Genomic DNA, 21,011 nt, shown 5'->3' with positions numbered 1-21,011 from the left:
CAAGAGGGATCACTGCACAGTGAAAGCAGCAATCCCTCTTGCTGTTCTGGCTTCTGGGATAGCTGCACAGCCTGCATTCACTCCATAAAATGCACACACATTTCCCCTTACTTTTTAGGAGGGAAAAAGTGAGTCTTATGGAGCAAAAAATACGGTAATTATGCAGGTATTTTGTTTATTCTGTTCTAAACAGCTGAAACAATTTGATGCCTACAATCCTATTGAGGGTTGTTCTGGTTTTTTAATTTGTTTTAAAAAAACTATTACTGTATTTCTTGTTATCTAAGAGAGGATGTTGTGTCATAGATGTCACTAGATGCATAATCTAATGAGATTAGGATAGACCCATAATCTAAGGAACTAAGGCTGAGAGCTAGTGTCCGAGAGCAAATATTCATGGATTTTGAGCTACATGTTAGTCTCCAGTTTGAAACTCAGCTCACCTACTCCCTGGGTGACCTTTAGCATGCAACTCTCTAGCGCCAGCTGAAATACGGGGCAAGAACAAAACTGATCTACCTTACAGGATTTACACCTTTGAAGACATCAATGTTAAGCAATGTTATTTCAGTGAGTCGAAATCCAGTCCGTCTCTAAATGATCTGTTCAGGAAACTGCAGCCGCAACTTCACTTTCCATGCTACTATGGACAAACATGCCATTAGTCACAAGGCAAGGCAGCTAGTTGGTTGCTAAGGAACGGCTCCTGTTGCTTTAACTCAGTGGGGTGGCTGTTGATCATTCACCAGCCAGCCAAGGAGCTTTCAGCTTAAGAGATATAGCAGAAGACAGTCACATTCTGTGTAGGAATGAGCTGCCTTTACACCCTGACGTAGAGGGCAAGATTAGTAACATCCTGGCCCCCACCAACACCCTTGTGGTTTATAAAAGGAAAATATTAAAAACCTTCACTCTTGAAATAAATTAACCCCCACTGTACATATTTCAAAATATCAAAACCAAAAGGCTGTAGGATTTCACCTGGAGGCAGAAGTGGAAACAATTTTTCTCCTCGATACACAGCTTCTAAATCAATGTTTTATGCTTTATTGGAAGTTCAGAAGTGCAACAGTTAAATATACTGACATTTTACAATTTTCCTTTTCCCTCTCAAGAACATGCACAGGAACATATGCATAGTACTATACAGATCATATGCAAAAAAGACTGAGTGAGAAACTGTTTTCGATTTTGTGAATTGATTCCCTCTGAATGAAACTGAGTTGTAGTGAACAGAGTTTGACTTCAAGGTATTCGGCTCCGAGGAAATGTTCAAAACTTACATAAACAGCATCAGCTAATTTCTGAAGAGCTGAATAGGTGCAAATCTTATTCACGCAGCATCAAAAATAAAATTAAAAAAACCCTATCCAAACTTGTTCAGTTCATTCTTTAAATTCACACTGTACAACTTAATGAGTAGTTACAGTTCCTATTTTACAAAGTAATTACACTAAATACACAAATATACATGAAGCAAATAAGCCTTCATTTTTATGATCCTATGTCACAACGATGTGCCACCTACCTGCTCTCCTTCTAGAAATACAACTTTTTGTACCCATCCTTGGCTACAGAAAACAATGAGTGCATTATCTGCATTTTAAGGTTGCAGGCGTCGAAAGCCAAAATATACTCGTCTCCCGCAGTCCTTTTTTTAATCAGTCCTTTACTTTGGCTTCTTCGTTGAGTGCTGGAGAATGGGTCTTCACCCCATTACCCCAGCGGTTTTTCTTCATATCTCCACGATTCACAGCACTCGCATTCACTGCAGCGCCACATGGAAAAGTCTTAAGGGGAAAGACTTTAGGCACACATCTCCATGTGTCTTAGCAGCCCATCAGCCACCTGTGCAAGACACTGACGTCCCCAGTGCATTTGTGCTAACTCCCTGAACATTTACGAGACTCTCCCCCACTCAACTTGAAAATATATATAAAAAAAGAAAGCTCGGCTCTCTCGTTCCCGATGGACAGCTAAATACAGGGAAAGAAAACATTCTGTGGCTATGAATGCAGGGGCACAGAAGAGTCTTCGTGACTGGGGAACAGCATGCAGGATGGAATAGGCAACGCTGGATTCCTGGCAGTCCTGCCATGGCAGAGTCCAGAAACCTTCTGAACAAATCGCTGCAGACTATGCTGAGGGTCCTGATCCTTGTGATGTTGGCTGGGAAGGCTGCGGAGTTGTCCCTTGCGGCTGGGAGGACGCAGGCGAAGGACTCGTCTGCAACTGTGCTTGGAACTGGGCCAGCTGCTCTGGACTGGCCAGCGTCTTCAGGAGGTTGTTTTCCTGCTCCAGTTGGTTGTTCTTCTCAATCAGCTCTTTGATCTGCTCTTTGAGAACCTCCACTTCCTCTCTTACAGCATACATCAAGTGGCTCTTTACGAGATCCTGGAGGGGGTAAAAGAAAATGTCAGGACTGGAGGAGACTGAGAGGTGATATGAGAGCCATCTTCCAATATCTGAAGGGCAGCCACATGGAAGATAGAGCACGCTTGTTTTCTGCTGCTACAGAGAGTAGGATTCCAGTGGTGCATGCTCTAGTTATCTCTCACTTGGACTACTGCAATGCGCTTTATGTGGGGCTACCTTTGAAGGTGACCCGGAAACTACAACTAATCCAGAATGCGGCAGCTAGACTGGTGACTGGGAATGACCGCCGAGAGCTACATTGGCTCCCCATACATTTCCGAACACAATTCAAAGTGTTGGTGGTGACCTTTAAAGCCCAAAACAGCCTCGGTCCTGTATACCTGAAGGAGCATCTCCACCCCCATCGTTCTGCCCGGACACTGAGATCCAGCGCCGAGGGCCTTCTGGTGGTTCCCTCACTGCAAGAAGCCAAGTTACAGGGAACCAGGCAGAGGGCCTTCTTGGTAGTGGCACCCGCCCTGTGGAACACCCTCCCACCAGATGTCAAAGAGAACAATAAGTACCAAACTTTTAGAAGACATCTGAAGACGGCCCTGTTTAGGGAAGCTTTTAATGTTTAATAGGTTATTGTCTTTTAATATTCTGTTGGAAGCCACCCAGAGTGGCTGGGGAAACCCAGCCAGATGGGCAGGGTATAAATAATAAATTATTATTATTATTATTATTATTATTATTATTATTATTATTATTATCATCATCATTATGCCTGAACATCAGGAATAACTTTCTGGCAGTAAAAGCAGTCTGACAGAGGAGTGGACGATCTTGGAAAGTGGTGGGCTCCCCTTCAATTGGCCTTTTTTTTTTTTAGCTGTGATCTCTGCATTGCTGGGGGTCGGACTAGATCACCCCTGGGCTTCCCTTCCAACTCAACAGTTCTGTGACTCCAGGAAGGGAAAACGCATCAAGGCAAAACGGAACGGCAAGCAATTCTCATATGCATGCCAGAACACCACTGAACAGTTTCGTCCACATTCCATTTGTTGAATCTTCCATGGAATGCTCACGTATGGAAGGTTTTAGTGCAGACTCAGTTAAAAAAATAATAATTCAGAGCCTGTAAACGTACTGATGGTTATGTTTTAGCAGAAGTGAAAAGCATAAACCAGAACTGAGCCCCTGTAGGACAGAGTCAGCAGTCACACGAGGAATGAAGTCACCGTTCCTCCTGCTCTCTTGAGTTCTGCTATGGCTTAGGGTCCTGTTATCTCAAGGAGTGCTGAGTGGGAACCATGAACTTCGCAATATAGGGTGGTATTCAACTATCACATCCCATCAATGGAAGGATTGCCACTTCCGTAAAGGGACTTCCCCTCTCCTCCTAATGCACACCTTCCCCTTCCCAAATCTGCTCTTGGAGGTTGGAGGAACCATCAGAACAAATTTAGTGGGGCACGCATGGTGGTGGGGAGCCCCACTCCACAAATGGAAATCCTTGCTAAGTGTTTCCCCCCATTGTGTTTGTTCAGGTATCCATGTGCAGGAATCCATGTTCCTACTTTGTGAAGGAAAGGAACTCACTAGCATGGCAGTTTGTTTGCACAAGCAAGGTAAGGAGCAGCTGAATATATCTTACAAATATCTAAGTAGCAGGTAAAAGGTAAAGGTAAAGGGACCCCTGACCATTATGTCCAGTCGCGGACGACTCGGGTTGCGGCGCTCATCTCGCTTTATTGGCCGAGGGAGCCAGCGTACAGCTTCCGGGTCATGTGGCCAGCAGGACTAAGCCACTTCTGGCGAACCAGAGCAGCGCATGGAAACGCTGTTTACCTTCCCGCCAGAGTGGTACCTATTTATCTACTTGTACTTTGACGTGCTTTCGAACTTCTAGGCGGGCAGGAGCAGGGACCGAGCAATGGGAGTTCACCCTGTCGCAGGGATTCGAACCGCCGACCTTCTGATCAGCAAGCCCTAGGCTCTGTAGCAGGTAAATATATCAAAAACATTGCATTCAAAAGTTCACATTCCTGGAAAAGGACCAGGAAATGGTGCTGCCACCATTAGATACATCTAATATTTCTTGTTATTCCATAACAAGATACAAGGGATACAAAAGAATCAATGTCTCAGACTGTGTCTGATTGCACTACTGTTGAGAAAAATGGAAGCAAGCTGTTCAGTTATTTTTACAGGAGTAATGTGTTTTAAATGTGCTGGTGGGAGGGAAGTTATTGGTATGTTTTTGTTTTTATTATATTCTTTGCATTCTCATTTTGTATTTCTATGATGTGAACTGCCCTGTGATCTTCAGGCAACGGGCGGTATACAAATGTTAATAATAATAATAATAATAAATAATACTGCTGTACCAGACACAGATTCAGCAAGGGGCTCAGGCTCTGAATTTTAGCAAAATAGCAAACAGCAGGCCTCTAGCCCTCGCAGAATTAAATTTGCAAAGCAAAATGTGCAGGCACCATGAAATGCAATTGTTTTGTGAAATGTGAACCTGCTCTCGCTTTTCAGCATCCACGCAGAAGACAGGAGGAGGCCGTGCTCTTTCTAACTCAGATTTTATTTCATGCAAAAAAGTTGTTATATTTCCCCCACGCCCAACCCCCAATGCCTTTATATAATCGAAATTTGGGAGGGGGGAATACTATGATTTAAAAAGATACTATGGTTAAGAGGTACCAAGTGAAGTATATAGGGTTGCTGTGGGGATTAAATGAGTGGGGGAACCTGGTATGGTATGGTATGGTATGGTATGGTATGGTATGGTATGGTATGGTATGGTATAGTATAGTATAGTTATAGTAATAGTATAGTGAAATCTTCTTGTTGTGTTTTAATCAGCTTCTTGGATTTTGTTTTTAGGAAATGCAGTTGGTTGTTATGTTTATTTTTTTAACAGCCACTGAAGCTGAAGGGGAATGCTTTTCCACCTACTGGACAAAATAGGGGAATTCTTGGGTATATTTATAACAAAAGCTCAAATCCTTTTTGCTCATGGAAAAATAAAAGTGTGGCTGCTTGAACTGGGCTGTATTTCAGTGTTGCAGTTATGATGGCACACATAATCCTAACAAATGGTTGAGGTTATGTATGTACTGCTTGCTTTTAACAATTTCAATCTGACTTTGGTTTAAATCACTTAGATTTGCCCTCCATCTGAAACATCCCAGCCATTGAATGTAGCGCTAGCAGCCCGAGATCAATACTGTAGATCAATTGGCAGTATTGTAGATCAAGACCCACAGTAACAAATGTGGTTTATAGGTCATTAGATCTGAGTTCTTTGCTTCTTTTAAGATTGGCAATGAGGAGCAGCAGGGCTCTTTTGCTGTCAATAGCAACATCCTATGCCCTTCTAAAATGTTTTTTTTTGGGGGGTGCTATTGGGTTGTTGTTTTTATTTTTATCATGTATTTTGTGGTTTTATATTTTGATTTTATTCTGTGAACCGCCCTGAGTGACTGGGAGCGGCCGCCGAGACCATATAACACCGGTCTTGAAAGACCTACATTGGCTCCCAGTATGTTTCCGAGCACAATTCAAAGTGTTGGTGCTGACCTTTAAAGCCCTAAACGGCCTCGGTCCAGTATACCTGAAGGAGCGTCTCCACTCCATTCTGCCCGGACGCTGAGGTCCAGCGCCGAGGGCCTTCTGGCGGTTCCCTCATTGCGAGAAGCAAAGCTACAGGGAACCAGGCAGAGGGCCTTCTCGGTAGTGGCGCCCACCCTGTGGAACGCCCTTCCAGCAGATGTCAAAGCAATAAACAACTACCTGACATTCAGAAGACATCTTAAGGCAGCCCTGTTCAGGGAAGTTTTTAACGTGTGATTTTACTGTATTTTTTGTTTTTATGGAAGCCGCCCAGAGTAGCTGGGGAGGCCCAGCCAGATGGGCGGGGTATAAATAATAAATTATTATTATTATTATTATTATTATTATTATTATTATTATTACTGAGACCCCTGGGTTTAGGGCCTATAAATTCAATAAATAATAATAGTCGTGCAGCAGCAAAAATTCAACAGGTTCAGCCGTTCCCTAATATAGAAATACAATTATGGGGAACTCTTCACCAGTTGACATTCCTGTCTGTCAGATGTCTTGATACCTGGATGTGCTGCACACAATTCATTTTGGGGGCTCTCCTTACCACCAGCGAAAACAAGAAATCAGTTTACACATAACCCAAAACCTTTGCACGTTTTAGGCAAATCTGTGTGTGCAAGCGGCCAGAGAGCCCAGAAAAAACACTGTTGCCATCCCTGAGCTTGCCTGCCCGTCTTATTTGCCTTCCCCCCTTGATGGCTCTGATTTGAGACAGACCAGCCTCTCTCCAGTCCTGCAGCGGCAGCTGCTCTTGCATTCTTGCAGTGGCTCTGCAGCAGCAGGAGCTCTCCATCACCTCTGCAGCAGTCCTTGCCTGCCTGCCTGCGCCTCTCTTCCCTCTCTGCCTGCATCCCCAAAGCCCCGCCTCCTCGGAGCACCGGCTGCAGCTGGCTGCTTCTTAAAGGGCAGGGTTGATTGCCGCATTCCCCTCCCCACCAGCCCCCCCCTCGCTGACGTCAGGCCCACCCGAGGAGCCCGCCCCCATTCGGAGCCTGGGCCAATCCCAGGCCCCGGGTTATTTATAGCCACGAGTTATAGTGCAGTTTGCCTAGCAACAGAGGAGGAGGAGAGGGAGACGGGAGAAGGTGAGGATCCCGTGAGAACAGTTGTCCAGCAACAAAGCCCCAAAGGCGGGCGCCGGGGGGGGGGGTGGCTGGATGTCTCGGAAGGAAAAGGTACCCGAGTGTGCGCTAGATGTATTTATTTAAGCATCAAACCTTTTTGCGCAGAGAGCCAGCCCCATTCGCCTGCTTGGGGTTTTGGCTGCCCCTCTCCAAAAGGAAGGGGGGGGCAGAAAGGCCTCGATCCCCGAACAATGACGGCGTTTCCTAGCCCACCTACCTGCCCGTGTCCCTCCACCCCCCAGCATTTAAGCACGATGCCCCAGCGCCATGGAGAGGCAAGGAAACGGGGCGCCCTCCCCGGCTGCAGGCGCGGCCAGCTGCCCCCCCCCCCCGATGTTAAGTGCGCGCTCCGATCCGCCGCCTCGGGTGCAGGAAAGCAGCCAGCAAGCGGCTGCAGCCTCCCGATCTGCTCCCCTCCCTCTCCCGCCCCCGCGGGCACATTCCTCGGACGGGCACCTACCATGGCTTGCTCGATTTTGTTGTCGATCGCTACGACGCTGGCACCGGAGGAGCTGCAAGACACAAGGGAGAAAGGAGCGCGTTAGCGGCGGACGAAAAGCAGCGGCGGCGGCGGCGGCAGCATCGCGCACACGGCCAGATCGACGTTTCCAACCCCCCCCCCTCCGCCCCGCCACCCCCTTCTCCCGCTGAACCAGGAAGATGGCCTCGGGATTACATAATGCGGTGAACTGCAGCGGTGCAAAGCCGGAGGTGTCACGCCAGATCTCTCGCCCGCAGGACAAAAGGAGCCGCCGACACCGCGGAGAAAATAAAAGAAAACACGCCCGCGATCGGGGGTGGGGGGGGGGATGATGATGATGGAAAGCGATCTGCGACACCCCCCGCCCCAAATCGCGGCTAGTGCACAAGAAGAGATCGAGACCCGGGTCTGGCGGCGCGCATTTACCTACTGTCGAGCCTCAGGGCAGAACTGTCGGTGCCCAGCAGCGATGATAAGAAAGAAATGGAGAAATGCCTGAGCTGGTAGACGCCTAGATCCATCGCCACCTGCGTCCTACACCATTGGGCAGTCATGCAATGGCAGGAAAAGGGAGGGGTGGGGTGGCAAAAATAATAATAATAATAATAATAATAATAATCCTCGGCCGGGCTTCTGGAGCGCCGCAACCCGGGGGGGAAAGGGGGGTGCAAGGTCTGGGCAGTGGGAGAAAGGGCGAAGGGGAGATGCAGCTGCGCAAAAGCAAGCGCCTTCTCGTCGTCGTCCTCCTCCTCCTCCGTGTAAGCGGCGCTTCCTTGCCTGCTCCGCCGATGGAAAACCTGGCGGGGGCTCCGGGCTCATTGCATAATCCATGCAAAAGGAGCCGGCGCCCATTGGCGGGCTGGAGGCTTTGGGCCCCGCCCCCGACCGCCCGACTTGCCACAACAGCCTCGCTGGAACCGTCAGAAGCCAGTTTGGGCAGGAGCCAAGGCGGTGCGCGGAAACGTCAGAGGGGAAAAGGCAAGGGGCGCGCGGAAAGGAGCCTCCGATCCTCCCAGGGCGCGCTCCAGATCCGCCTGCCTTGGGGGTCGCGCGGAACGAGGCGCTCCCCGTGCCTCTAACGCCGCTTGGGGAGACGATTTTCCTGAAAAAAACATCTCCCTTGCATTGCTCCAGAGGCCTGTTTTTGCGTTGCTTGGGCAGCCCCTCCCATAGCGCCATCTAATGACACATAAAAGGCGAAGGTGGGTGGAGGGGAAATGACTAATATTACTTTGAAGAGTCTCGCTAGCCAAGTCTGCCAGGGCCTCCTTTGCATGGAAAGTGGTGGCTACTCCTTTTATGGTGTTAATTTGTTTATTTTGCCTCTTTCCATCTCTGGATTGTAGAGCACCCCTTTATGACTAACATGCATAAATTTACATAGGACAGAACGGCGAGATGCTATCTTACGTACAGCGGCGTTAATCGCAAAACTGAAAGCGTAATTTGATTATCGGGGTGTCTCCCTAAGACCCCAACAAATCTTTATACACACTGGATCATCCTAATGAGGCAAAACACTGGATCCAGTGTGCTCCCAGGATTATTCTCCTATCGATTCCAATCATGTGATCCAGCAGGAACAGCCAATTGCTTTGCCAACCCTCACCCACCTTTTGCCTTCTCTAGATGTTGCTGGAATACAACCCCCATCTTTCTGTGCTGGCTACACCTGATGGGAGTTGAAGTCCAACAGCTTCTGGAGAAAGTACCTGTAGCAAAAAAAAGTTAAAGAAGTGCACATGCTTGAAGACTTCTAGCAACTGCTGGAAGAGTAAAGCTGTTATTAGCCAAGCTATTCAGAATACCCACACCATACTGATACGTGTGCAACTCTCTATCACCCTGTTCTTGGTGTTTGCAGCTCTCGTTTGCTCTGCCCATGAAGATTTTAGCAATATATTCTTGATTTCCCATACACAAGAACATGCCAAATGTTTTCATCAAGTTTGTCTTCAAAGGTTAAGTCTCCTTCCTCCTCCTGTAAATTTTCTCTTTGTATGTTGGAGATTAAACCACATACACCACAGTACACATGTATTGCATCCATATATATATATATATATTGGTACAAAGGCCTTTTGTAGCCTTCTAGACATTGGACTCTTAAGTCTGATCAGCCCCAGGCAGCATGGCCAGTAGTCAGGGATGATAGCAACAGAAGGGCACATGATTTTCCCATCTCTGCCTTAAGGAGATTCAGCCGAAAAGAAGAAAAAGGAGCAAATGGCAAAACAAATAGGCTATGATGAGAGCATTTACTTCAACAACAATCTATGGATTGGGAATAAGATTCACAGCTTAGGGACAGGTGGCCCAGACAAGCATTTGAAGGAGGGCAGAACATGCTTCAGAGAGCAGTTTGGTTTCAGGTAATGGCTGGCTGGGTGGGTGGAGCTGGGAGGAGAGGGAGAGGAGAGGATTGAGCAAGCTGTGAGGGGATGGGTGAGGTGTAAAGGGAGGGGCTGTCAGGTGTGGTGGATGTTTTGGCAAAGGGATAGATGCGGTTGGCAGGTGACGCAAGCATGGACCCTTGTAGATTGTCATAGATTCACAATTTAAATATGAGCACGATTACAATAACCCAGGAGTGGGGAACCCTTTTAGCCTGAAGGGATCTTTCCATCGCTTACCGAACCCAATTTGAATCCTTGCGTCTCAGAACTTGCGTCTTGAAGCTTTGCCACTTAACCTAAGGGCTGTGAGGAAAGTACTACAGATACTTGCAGCCTCACTGAAAACATACTTGAGGTGTGATGTGTTAAGCACAGCAACAGTGAAGGACTAAAACAGCAGCCACAAACACCTCTGATCAATTTTCACTTCAGCCATGAATTTACTAAGGGCCCTCAGGGGACCCTTGAACTGCAATTGGGGACAATATAACAGGGAGTTGAAAATATTACCATAATGTATGTGCAGTGCTTGGAATGCTTCAAATGTTATATTGGACACTAGGCGTTGTTATCAAAGTAGTGAGTCATTATGAGCAAACTACATAATAGTAGTAAACAGAAGTCCTAACCTTTATACTTATTTACTGGATTCCCTTCCTGCCAAAGGAGCCCTGCCTGTAACACTAGGAATGTTGTTGTTGTTTAGTCGTTTAGTCGTGTCCGACTCTTCGTGACCCCATGGACCAGAGCACGCCAGGCACTTTTTACCAAAGAGAGGTCTTTAAAAATGCATGGATAAAACAATTGAAACCAGGCCATAAATCTGTTTGATCTACATCCCTTCCATGAAGAAGCTGTGGTTATAAGTATATATAAATGTGTGTGTGTGTGTGTGTGTGTGTTTTTGCCCCCCTGCCCCCAAGCAGTTCACAGACAAACAACTAACTTACAAAAACAGGAAAATCATAAAACAAGTCTGCATTGCCGGGGGTTGGACTAGATGACCCTCATGGTCCCATCAAACTCTATAGTTCTATGATCGGACAGCGTCAAAGGAATGTTTAAATAAAACCGTTTTAACAATCTTTCAGAAGACCCAGGGGCTTAGGTGCCACCTCTGAGAAGACCCTGCCCCACACATTACAGCACATACAATACGTGGAACGGAGGATCCCCAGAACATTTCAACAGGTACGTTCAGGCAGTCCTTCAGATATTCTGGACCCAAACCATATAGGGCACAACTGACACACTGAATAGGGTTCTGAAACACATGGCTAGCAAAGGGCAACTACAGAATGTACTACAATACAATAACCAAAGCATGTGATACAGCTATGTAATTAACTATCCCTTCCCCTTTCCCATTCCGGACTTAATTTTTATGTGTGCATGCATGTGCACACATTAAACAAATTCCACAGCAGTCCTTTCTATGCAAACTACAATTAATTTTTAAAATACCATCCTAGTTTCAGCAACTTGCCTGCTCCTGAAGTAATTAGACAGAGGCAGAAGATGCAAAATGATTTAAGATGCTCACGTGCAAATTACCAGCTACAACTCAAAAGATACGATGTTGACTATAAGTGAAGAAGGATGGTCTAGAATGGTGACTCCCAGGGGAGGGATGGTGGTGGGCTGACCAACTGGGGGCTGGCCAAGATAGTTGTGTGGCGTTTAATGATAGCCAGACACAAGTATGTGTCAGATGAGGCATTTGGCTGGTGGAAGGAGACAAAAAATGACGTGGTCTGTCTGACAAAGTGGTTTTGTGGGATGAAGGCAGACTTTAATGGCACATATCCAGGGAATGCCATGCCTTTTTGGAGGTGTGAACTGGAGATGGGCAGAAGGATGGAAGAATGTGCTCTTCTTGCTGGCAATGGAATTGGGAGAGTATCTTTGTAGGAAGAAGAAGAGTTTGTATTTGATATCCCGCTTTATCACTACCCGAAGGAGTCTCAAAGCGGCTAACATTCTCCTTTCCCTTCCTCCCCCACAACAAACACTCTGTGAGGTGAGTGGGGCTGAGAGACTTCAGAGAAGCGTGACTGGCGAAAGGTCACCCAGCAGCTGCATGTGGCGGAGCGGGGAAGCGAACCCGGTTCACCAGATTACGAGCCTATCGCTCTTAACCACTACACCACACTGGCTCTGGTGGACTGATATGAAGAATCACTCTATCTCTATGGAAGATGCAACAATGCTGCACTACTGAATGTCCTGAGCATACTCTGCCCAAGGAGGACAAACAGCTGGTGGTTTAATTCTTTACTGACAGAGCCAGCTAAGATATAGCAAACACGCAGAACACACGCTTCTGGTGACTAAGTAGCTGGCTTCCCTCCCAAGGCTTGCACTATCAGCTGTCCGGTTGGAGCAACAGCACGGCCATGCCTCCACCAAACTTAAGTACCCATACCTGACAACATGCGAACAAGCTGCCTGCAAGCTCGCCTACATGAAAGCTGCCTCTTCCAACGCCTCCTGGTCCTTGGGAGCAGTGGGGAAGCGGATGAAGGGAATTCTACCAGAGCGCAGCTCAGGAACAGTCTCCTCCTCTACTCCTACTGCGTTCTGCAAAGTAATGAGTCTTTAAACACTCTATATAACTCTTGGCTTCTGATTCATCACTCCACTCGTCGTCACTGTCATTGTAAGGCTGATGGTCAGAGTCAAGGTCTTCGGAGTAAGTGGAACTCATGGGTTGGGGTCAAGTTCCCCTATCCTGAAGCTCAGGGGAAGCAGAGCCTCTGGACTGGGACTGAGGACCTTTGTGGGGATATTTGATACTTGAAATATTTGATATTTCGTCTGAGACGGAGCTTGTTCTTGTCTAGCGCTGGGGGTATTTTGCAGAGGTGCCAATAGAGTGCCTAGGAGCTTCGGAGATGCTGTGGGCATAACCCACCTCTCTTGCTACACTAGTAGAGCCTCCTTGAGGCAGCGTAATAGATCTGGGTGAGTATCAGGAGCCAAATAGGCAGTGCTCTCAACCTGGGTAGGACAGCTGCTGGATTGCTTTGGGAGACGTGAGGATGCCAGTCTGAGCTTCCTGCATTACATACCCTGGAGGAGATGGGGAAAGTACGACAAATTCTGTGGAAGAAGACCTGCCTTGATACTGATCTGAAGGCTGCCTTATTGGTTCCTTTCTTCATCAGACTCTGGTTTGCCTATCTCCCTTCACTGAGCGCACTCATCCAGCAATGCAGGGGGTTAAGCCATCTGAGGACCTTCTTTGTAAATCATCCCCTACTGTAAAGAGTAGGGGAAATTCTTAAGGAAATTCTGAAGGAAATCAGCCCTGAGTGCTCACTGGAAGGACAGATCGTGAAGCTGAGGCTCCAATACTCTGGCCACCTCATGAGAAGAGAAGGCTCCCTGGAAAAGACCCTGATGTTGGGAAAGATGGAGGGCACAAGGAGAAGGGGACGACAGAGGACAAGATGGTTGGATAGTGTTCTCAAAGCTACCAGCATGAGTTTGACCAAACTGCGGGAGGCAGTGGAAGGCAGGAGTGCCTGGCGTGCTGTGGTCCAGGGGGTCACGAGGAGTCGGGCATGACTAAACGACTAAACAACAACAACAACAACTGTAAAGAGGTTGGGGAGAAGTCAGAGGGACACCTGAACTGGCCCTCAGACCTATCATTAAGGATTTTGCTTAATGGGAGGGAGGGAGACTCTCCTTTCTCCAAATTCAATATGGCAGGTGGACACCATTGTTTTTATCGCTGAGGAACTTGCAAGAGGGCCAAGCCCTGGTTTGCAAGGGTTGGAAGTTTGGCTGCTGTTAACCGCTGCTTAAGGGTGGAAGTAAGACTTTATAAGAGTTTTCCGTATGTTAAAACATAATTTAATGCTGCAGGAAAAGATGCAGCATTTGAGAGGCAAATATAGCATTAAGGAAGTGTTTGTGGGGGGAGCTCAAACGGAACAAAGAGGAAGAATAAAGGAAAAACAAAGGCAGAGAGGGGACAAGAAGGGGCTCTAAACTATGCACTGGGGGTGAGGGGAGGACTTAAGAGGAACAAAGGCCCAGAATGGGAAAAGGCTGAGGGGAAAAGACGTGAGAGACAGACATTTTTCTAAATGGTTATAAACGGATGCAACACAGACAAAAGGAGGCGAAATAAGAAAACAAGGAGAACCACAGGCCTGAAAGTTGAAGAGGAGAAACCAGGAGTCTCGAGAAAAACAACTGCTTTCTGTGAGGCAAAGATAAAAAAAAACTGGCTCAAGGTGTGCGGGGAGGAGTCAAGATAGAAGTTTCCTCTTTGTTTATTTAAACTTGAAATGTTGACTACTGACCACCAGATGGTGCCCGATTCCCAATCAGGCTACAGCTTCTGGCAGGATCTCAGAAATAAAGGGATCTCTACATCATGTACAAAGGACTAAGGAAGAAACACCAGATTGACCTATATGCTGTGATGCCCCTTCTCCGGCAGAACAACTTCCTGAAGGTGATACTTGCGTTCCACTCTGAAAAGATACCATCTATTATTGTTAGGAGGAAAACGCTTTTGTCCATGGCCGACATCGTAGCAACGAGGGTTTTTTGCAGATAGCAAGATCAAACCCCTTCTAAATAGGTGCCCTGGCGGTGAGGATATTAGGACAAGAGACTCTGCCTTACTTCATAATACTGTCAGGCCCCACTGCGATGACTCTGCAGCGTGCCATCCTCGACCAAACTCGATACCCTCTCAAACAACCATATATGAGGACGAAAACCTGCAGACTGCCCTTGACGAAAGGGAACTTATTGATTCGTTCAGAGCCCTCCCTCCGAAAGAACAGGCGGTGATGATGCAAAGATTTGACACGCTTAAATCTCAGCTTTTGCAAGTCCAACATAGAGGGGAAGATACTAACGATGTTCCAAATAACTCCACTTGGGCTGAAGTGGTTGATCTTCTTCAGCTAAGCCCCACTCTGAAAACAAAAACCATCCGGCAAGACTCAAATCTTCAAGTTGTTTCTGCCCCGTGCGCTATATCCCGAGACGACAAACAAACAAACACAATGAGGTATGTTTGGGACTGGACCACCAGCCAGTAGAATTAAAGACCACAAGGATCTTCGGGGGCAGCCTTCTGCAATGCAGGCAACTTTTGCACAACGTGAAGCTTGAACCCGTGACTCAGATATTAAGAGTCTCATGCTAACCCAGTGTTGCAGCATTGCTGTAAGCTGCCCAGAGTGGCTGGAGAAACCCAGCCAGATGGGTGGCGTATAAATAATAAAATTATTATTATTGGTGGTAGTAGTAAGATGTAAGATGTATGGAAGTGAGAGCTGGACCATAAAGAAGGCTGATCGCCGAAGAACTGATGCTTTTGAATTCTGGTGCTGGAGGAGACTCTTGAGAGTCCCATGGACTGCAAGAAGATCAAACCTCTTCATTCTTAAGGAAATGAGCCCTGAGTGCTCACTGGAAGGACAGATCCTGAAGCTGAGGCTCCAATACTTTGGCCACCTCATGAGAAGAGAAGACTCCCTGGAAAAGACCCTGATGTTGGGAAAGATGGAGGGCACAAGGAGAAGGGGACGACAGAGGACGAGATGGTTGGACAGTGTTCTCGAAGCTACCAGCATGAGTTTGACCAAGCTGCGGGAGGCAGTGGAGGACAGGAGTGCCTGGTGGGCTCTGGTCCATGGGGTCACAAAGAGTTGGACATGACTAAATGACTAAACAACAACAGTAGTAGTGGTAAGAAATGTTCCAGTGTCTGGTCCCTGCTTGTAATCTAGAAGCAGCACTTTGGACTAAGTGCACTTATTGAGTCTTCAAATGGTAGCCCCATGTGGAGAGCCAGGCTCTCATAGAATCCTAGAGTTGGAAGAGACCACAAGGGCCATCGAGTCCAACCCCCTGCCAAGCAGGAAACACCATCAGAGCACTCCTGACATATGGTTGTCAAGCCTCTGCTTAAAGACCTCCAAAGAAGGAGACTCCACCACACTCCTTGGCAGCAAATTCCACTGTCGAACAGCTCTTACTGTCAGGAAGTTCTTCCTAATGTTTAGGTGGAATCTTCTTTCTTGTAGTTTGGATCCATTGCTTCGTGTCCGCTTCTCTGGAGCAGCAGAAAACAACCTTTCTCCCTCCTCTATGTGACATCCTTTTATATATTTGAACATGGCTATCATATCACTGCCCAGAAGCTGTTGGACCTGCACACCTTTCTAAACTGTGACCTCATGCCAGCTTTGTTTGGTCACATCCATGAGCACTACTAAACTGTGAATTATTATTCTGAAAGTAACATCATCTAGAACTGGTTGACCACCACATTCTTAAACAGATGAGTGCTTCTATCTGCATAGTTGCTTGCAGTCTCTGGGAGCTTGTGTCTAGGAGCTCATGACCAGGACTTGTAAAAAGGGGATGTTTGTAAGGGCAATTTGTAATTGAAATTTTACTCAGCATTGATCCAGAGTATATTCCAGTGTATAGTTAGCAGAGTAAAAACTTTAAACACACTGCAGGATTCTCGAAAGATAGACCAAAGGCAATTGTATTTCATCCAGCAGAGCTTTACTGCTACTGAAGGTAAATGGTCACAGACCCAATATATTCAGGATTGGCACTGCCCATAAGAAATCCAGTTGCAGCAGACTTCACTTAAACTTACAATAATTTGTAATACAGTCATACCTCTGGTTACACACGCTTCAGGTTGTATGTTTTCGGGTTACGGATGCACCGAAACCTGGAAGCACTGGAACGGGTTACTTCTGGGTTTTGGCGCTCGCACATGCGCAGAAGCACTAAATCGCACATGTGCAGAAGCGCGGAATCGTGACCCGCGTTTGCACAGTGCTGCAGGTTGCGAACCTGCCTTCCACATGGATCACGTTCACAACCCAAGCATCCACTGTAAGTCTAAACCAGGCTTCCTCAACCTCGGCCCTCCAGATGTTTAGAGACAACAATTTCCATCATCCCTGACCACTGGTCCTGCTAGCTAGGGACCATGGGAGTTGTAGGCCAAAAACATCTGGAGGGCCGAGGTTGAGGAAGCCTGGTCTAAACCTTAACACTTAGCATACTATGTTTAGTGATAGTGTTTTCCAGAAGGAAAAGAGATAGAAAGAGAAAGTGAAACCCAGACTCCTTCTGGCCTCACTTTCATAGTCAGCATGCCCTTGACAGAAAGAGATAAGAGAACCAGTTTAAGCCAGCTGTACTCGGCTTCTCTGAAGGAATAATCGGAACATCATGAACCTTCTGCTTGTTTCTTTCACACAGAGAAGCATCCAGGACCTTCTTGAATTACAGTGGTACCTCAAGTTAAGAAATTAATTCGTTCTGGAGGTCCGTTCTTAACCTGAAACTATTCTTAACCTGAGGTACCACTTTAGCTAATGGGGCCTCCCGCTGCCACCGCACGATTTCTGTTCTCATCCTGAAGCACAGTTCTTAACCCAAGGTACTATTTCTGGGTTAGTGGAGTCTGTAACCTGAAGTGTCTGTAACCCGAGGTACCACTGTAATTGGAATAGGAAAGATCTCTACACATCAGATCAATACTTTCTGCACTAGGAAATGCAAACCGACAGTTTGTAAGGGTGATTAGTGTGACAGGCAGGAAGTGCTGCCCCATAGTGCCACTGTATTCTGCTCTGGTCAGACTCACCTGGAGTACTGTGTCCAGTTCTGGGCACCACAGTTCAAGAAGGACACTGACAAACTGGAACGTGTCCAGAGGAGGGCAACCAAAATGGTCAAAGGCCTGGAAACAATGCCTTATGAGGAACGGCCAAGGGAGCTGGGCATGTTTAGCCTGGAGAAGAGGAGGTTAAGGGGTGATATGATAGCCATGTTCAAATATATAAAAGGATGTCACATAGAGGAGGGAGAAAGGTTGTTTTCTGCTGCTCCAGAGAAGCCGACACGGAGCAATGGATCCAAACTACAAGAAAGAAGATTCCACCTAAACATTAGGAGGAACTTCCTGACAGTAAGAGCTGTTCGACCGTGGAATTTGCTGCCAAGGAGTGTGGTGGAGTCTCCTTCTTTGGAGGTCTTTAGGCAGAGGCTTGACAACCATATGTCAGGAGTGCTCTGATGGTGTTTCCTGCTTGGCAGGGGGTTGGACATCTTCAAAAGGGGGAGGGAGAAAACCCAAGTAACTACCGACTGGTCAGCTTGATACCAGTAAAGATCCTAGAACAAATAATTAAACAGCCAGTCTGGTGAGCACTTAGAAAAGGATGGTGTGATTACTAAGACCCAGCCTGAGTTTCTCAACAAGTCATGCCAGAGTTACAGGCTTGGTAGAATTAGGGGAATGCCATGGACATAGTGCATTTTGATTTCAACAAGGCTTTTGCTAAATCCCCCATTACACTTTTGTGAGGAAGCTGGTAAAATATGAGCTAGACAAGGTAACTGTTAGGTGGATTTGTTGCTGGTTGACTGACCGAACCCAAAGAGTTCTCACTAATGGTTCCTTATCATGCTGGAAAAAGTGACATGTGGGGACCCACAGGGATCTGCTCTGGGCCTGTTCTTGCTCAACGTCTTTATAAATGACTTGAAGTAATTGAGGGGATGCTCATCAAATCTGCAGACTTGGGACGGTAGCTAATACATCAATTCCATAAAACATATTTTGTTGCATTGTGCAAAATATGAGCAAGCCAGGGCTGAACTGATACTACCCTTGCTGGTACCTTTCCTGGGAAAATCAGAGGCTCACTATGTCAGGTTCCTAATGGAAGACCGGACAAATGCTAGAACATTAGCAGTGGCAAAGTTTTTAATCGGTGGTTGCAAGAACAAATGATCCCTATATTCTGAACAAAATGCTTGTTTAACCTGGAGGTAGGCTGTATGAATTGTGCATTGCTTTGTAGCGATTTGTTGGGTCTCTGGACCGTAATAAACATTGATGATGATAATACCACAGAAGTCTGACTCAGGATTCAAGATGACCATAACAGTCTGGAGAACTGGGCGCAAGCTAACAAAATGAATTTCAACAGGGACAAATGTAAGCTTCTGCACTTAGGCAGGAAGAACCAGATGCATGAAAACTGCAAAGATAGAAACTGCAGGTGCACCGTGCCGAAAACTGGGGGTAGTCTGTGTCCCCTTATGCCAGTGCAATAAAATAATTTGTCCACAAAATATTGTATGTCTGTATGTATGCCATCTGCCATGAATGCTTTAGTTGAGATGGAGGTTCCCTATAATAACTCTATAATTCTAGGTGCATTCTTCTGGGGAGGGGGTCCATAGCTCTCATCATCAAAGGGGTTCGCAATGCAAAAAGTTAAGAATGATCGCCTTATGCCTACTGATAAGATAAAATTCAGGAACGGGGCTAGGGACCAGCACAAGCCCATTTGCTAGCAGGGCTGGGCTCTGGAAGTGGAGTCTATTAGATTCAGCACGATTCAGAAGAGATTAAAAGTACTGGTTTCAATGATAATACACAGCTATAAACAACACAGAATTTCTTTAGCTAAGTCAAGACATCTGTCGTTCTGTTAAAAATAATAACTGCAATTCTGAGCTAAGCAGCCCTTATCACAGTGGTTCTCAAAGGGTGTCGCAGGAGAGAGTGGCAGGTGTGATACAAAGATTCCAGGACAATCAAAGAAACATCTAAACATTTCAGTGGAGCATAGTATCAAAATATTTTTCTTAATTTACAGAATATGGATAGATATCCTTTCAGAACCAAGCACTGCTAGGAGTTGTCTCTTTTTGTTTTCCAATGTATTTCTTAGCAATAAAAAAATTTGGCGTGGTGCAAGCAAATTTTTGTGGCCGAGAAAAAAAAAGTTCAAGAAACCACTGCATTGTTTTATACAGAGAAAGCAATCAGGTTTCCTGACAGGGCTTGCTTTTTAGAAAACCATAACAAGAGCTTATAATTCAACAAACATAATTTTACAGTTACCTCTTAAGATGGTGCTCCAAGTCCAGAAACACTTTCATGACTATTCAGTGAAGGACTTGTCCCTGGAGAACTGACAGTTACATCAATCTCTATTTTGTGTCCATTGGTTAAGTGACTGTACATCCAGATAGCAAAATAAACATGTAAGCATGAATGCATTTAGAATTAGCGGTTATCATTGAATCCGGCAGTGCCTTATTTTAAAAGGAATCTTTTTTAAAAAATGCCCGCTAGATGCTTCTATTCAAAATTTGCCGGTTACGGCCAGCAGAGAGAAGGAAAAGTAATGCCATCCCAGAGCTTGAGATCACGTGTTACCCTCTTACATAAAGCATCAAGAGAGATTAAAAATCTTCCTGATCAGCATTCCACCTCAGCAGTTACATCCAGCAATTTTCCTGAACTCCAGTTCTGATGAACCACTCTTCTCAGCATCAAAGACGCACGCTGATTGTTCCTGCTTGCGTTATTTCACAGAAAAGGGTTTTCAGTTGGACTGATCTCTCGTCAACATGTTTTAGAAAGGCCAACAAAAGCTCTCCTGCCCTCATTTCAAAACAATCTACTTGCTCAATTCTCTTTTCTGAAACAGAGAAAGCTGGAATGGGGAGGCGACAGACAGCTGAACTATCAATCCTGCATTACTGGAAGAGAGAAAGATGAATCTCCCCATTGTTTCTCAGAACTCCCATTTAGCTCAAGGACAACCACAAGGACAGGATTAATTAGAAAAACCCTTCCTCACCAACTTTTATTGTCTGGTCATTAGCAGACACTGCCGTAAAGCTCTTTCAGGGGCTTTGGTTGGGAAGAAGCGTACGACGTTAAGAAGCTTAACGGTAATAATAATAAGCAATGTCAATTATACTCTTTTTCCGGACAGAGAGTTATCATATCAGCTCAATGAAACTAATGCAATAGCATTCGCATTCTAAGACAGTTCTTTCAATGCAGCTTTCTGTTGGCATTGTTGTTTTTTAAACTTAACTTTTGATAACCCAACTAACTAGTCGTTGCGGTTAACGTTCATTTTCTCCATGGAGTACAGCAGATCTAAGGGGAAATTGGTAAGAACATCATATAGGCTT

At 46.1% G+C, this 21,011-nt stretch overlaps 1 protein-coding gene across 6 annotated transcripts in view; it reads right to left on the bottom strand.

Moving 5' to 3' along the window:
- Positions 1–1,024: 1,024 nt before the first annotated feature.
- Positions 1,025–21,011, bottom strand: part of TSC22D1 (TSC22 domain family member 1) — a 79,692-nt gene continuing 59,705 nt past the window's right edge. For 2 of the 6 annotated variants that reach the window (XM_083738301.1, XM_083738304.1), the window contains exons 2-3: positions 7,582–7,633; positions 1,025–2,394 (exon numbers count right to left, since the gene is read on the bottom strand). In XM_083738301.1, the coding sequence (XP_083594427.1) occupies positions 2,137–2,394; positions 7,582–7,633 (310 nt within the window). In that variant the 3' untranslated portion in view covers positions 1,025–2,136. Of the gene's footprint in view, positions 2,395–7,581; positions 7,634–7,797; positions 7,853–8,028; positions 10,682–10,750; positions 11,897–21,011 lie in introns of those variants that run through there. The other 4 variants (XM_083738303.1, XM_083738302.1, XM_083738305.1 and 1 more) reach the window with 4 other exon arrangements.

This window comes from Podarcis gaigeae (genome assembly GCF_964106915.1).
Source record: "Podarcis gaigeae genome assembly, chromosome: 5".
Lineage (NCBI taxonomy): Eukaryota > Metazoa > Chordata > Lepidosauria > Squamata > Lacertidae > Podarcis > Podarcis gaigeae.
This window is presented reverse-complemented; position numbering and strand designations above follow the sequence as displayed.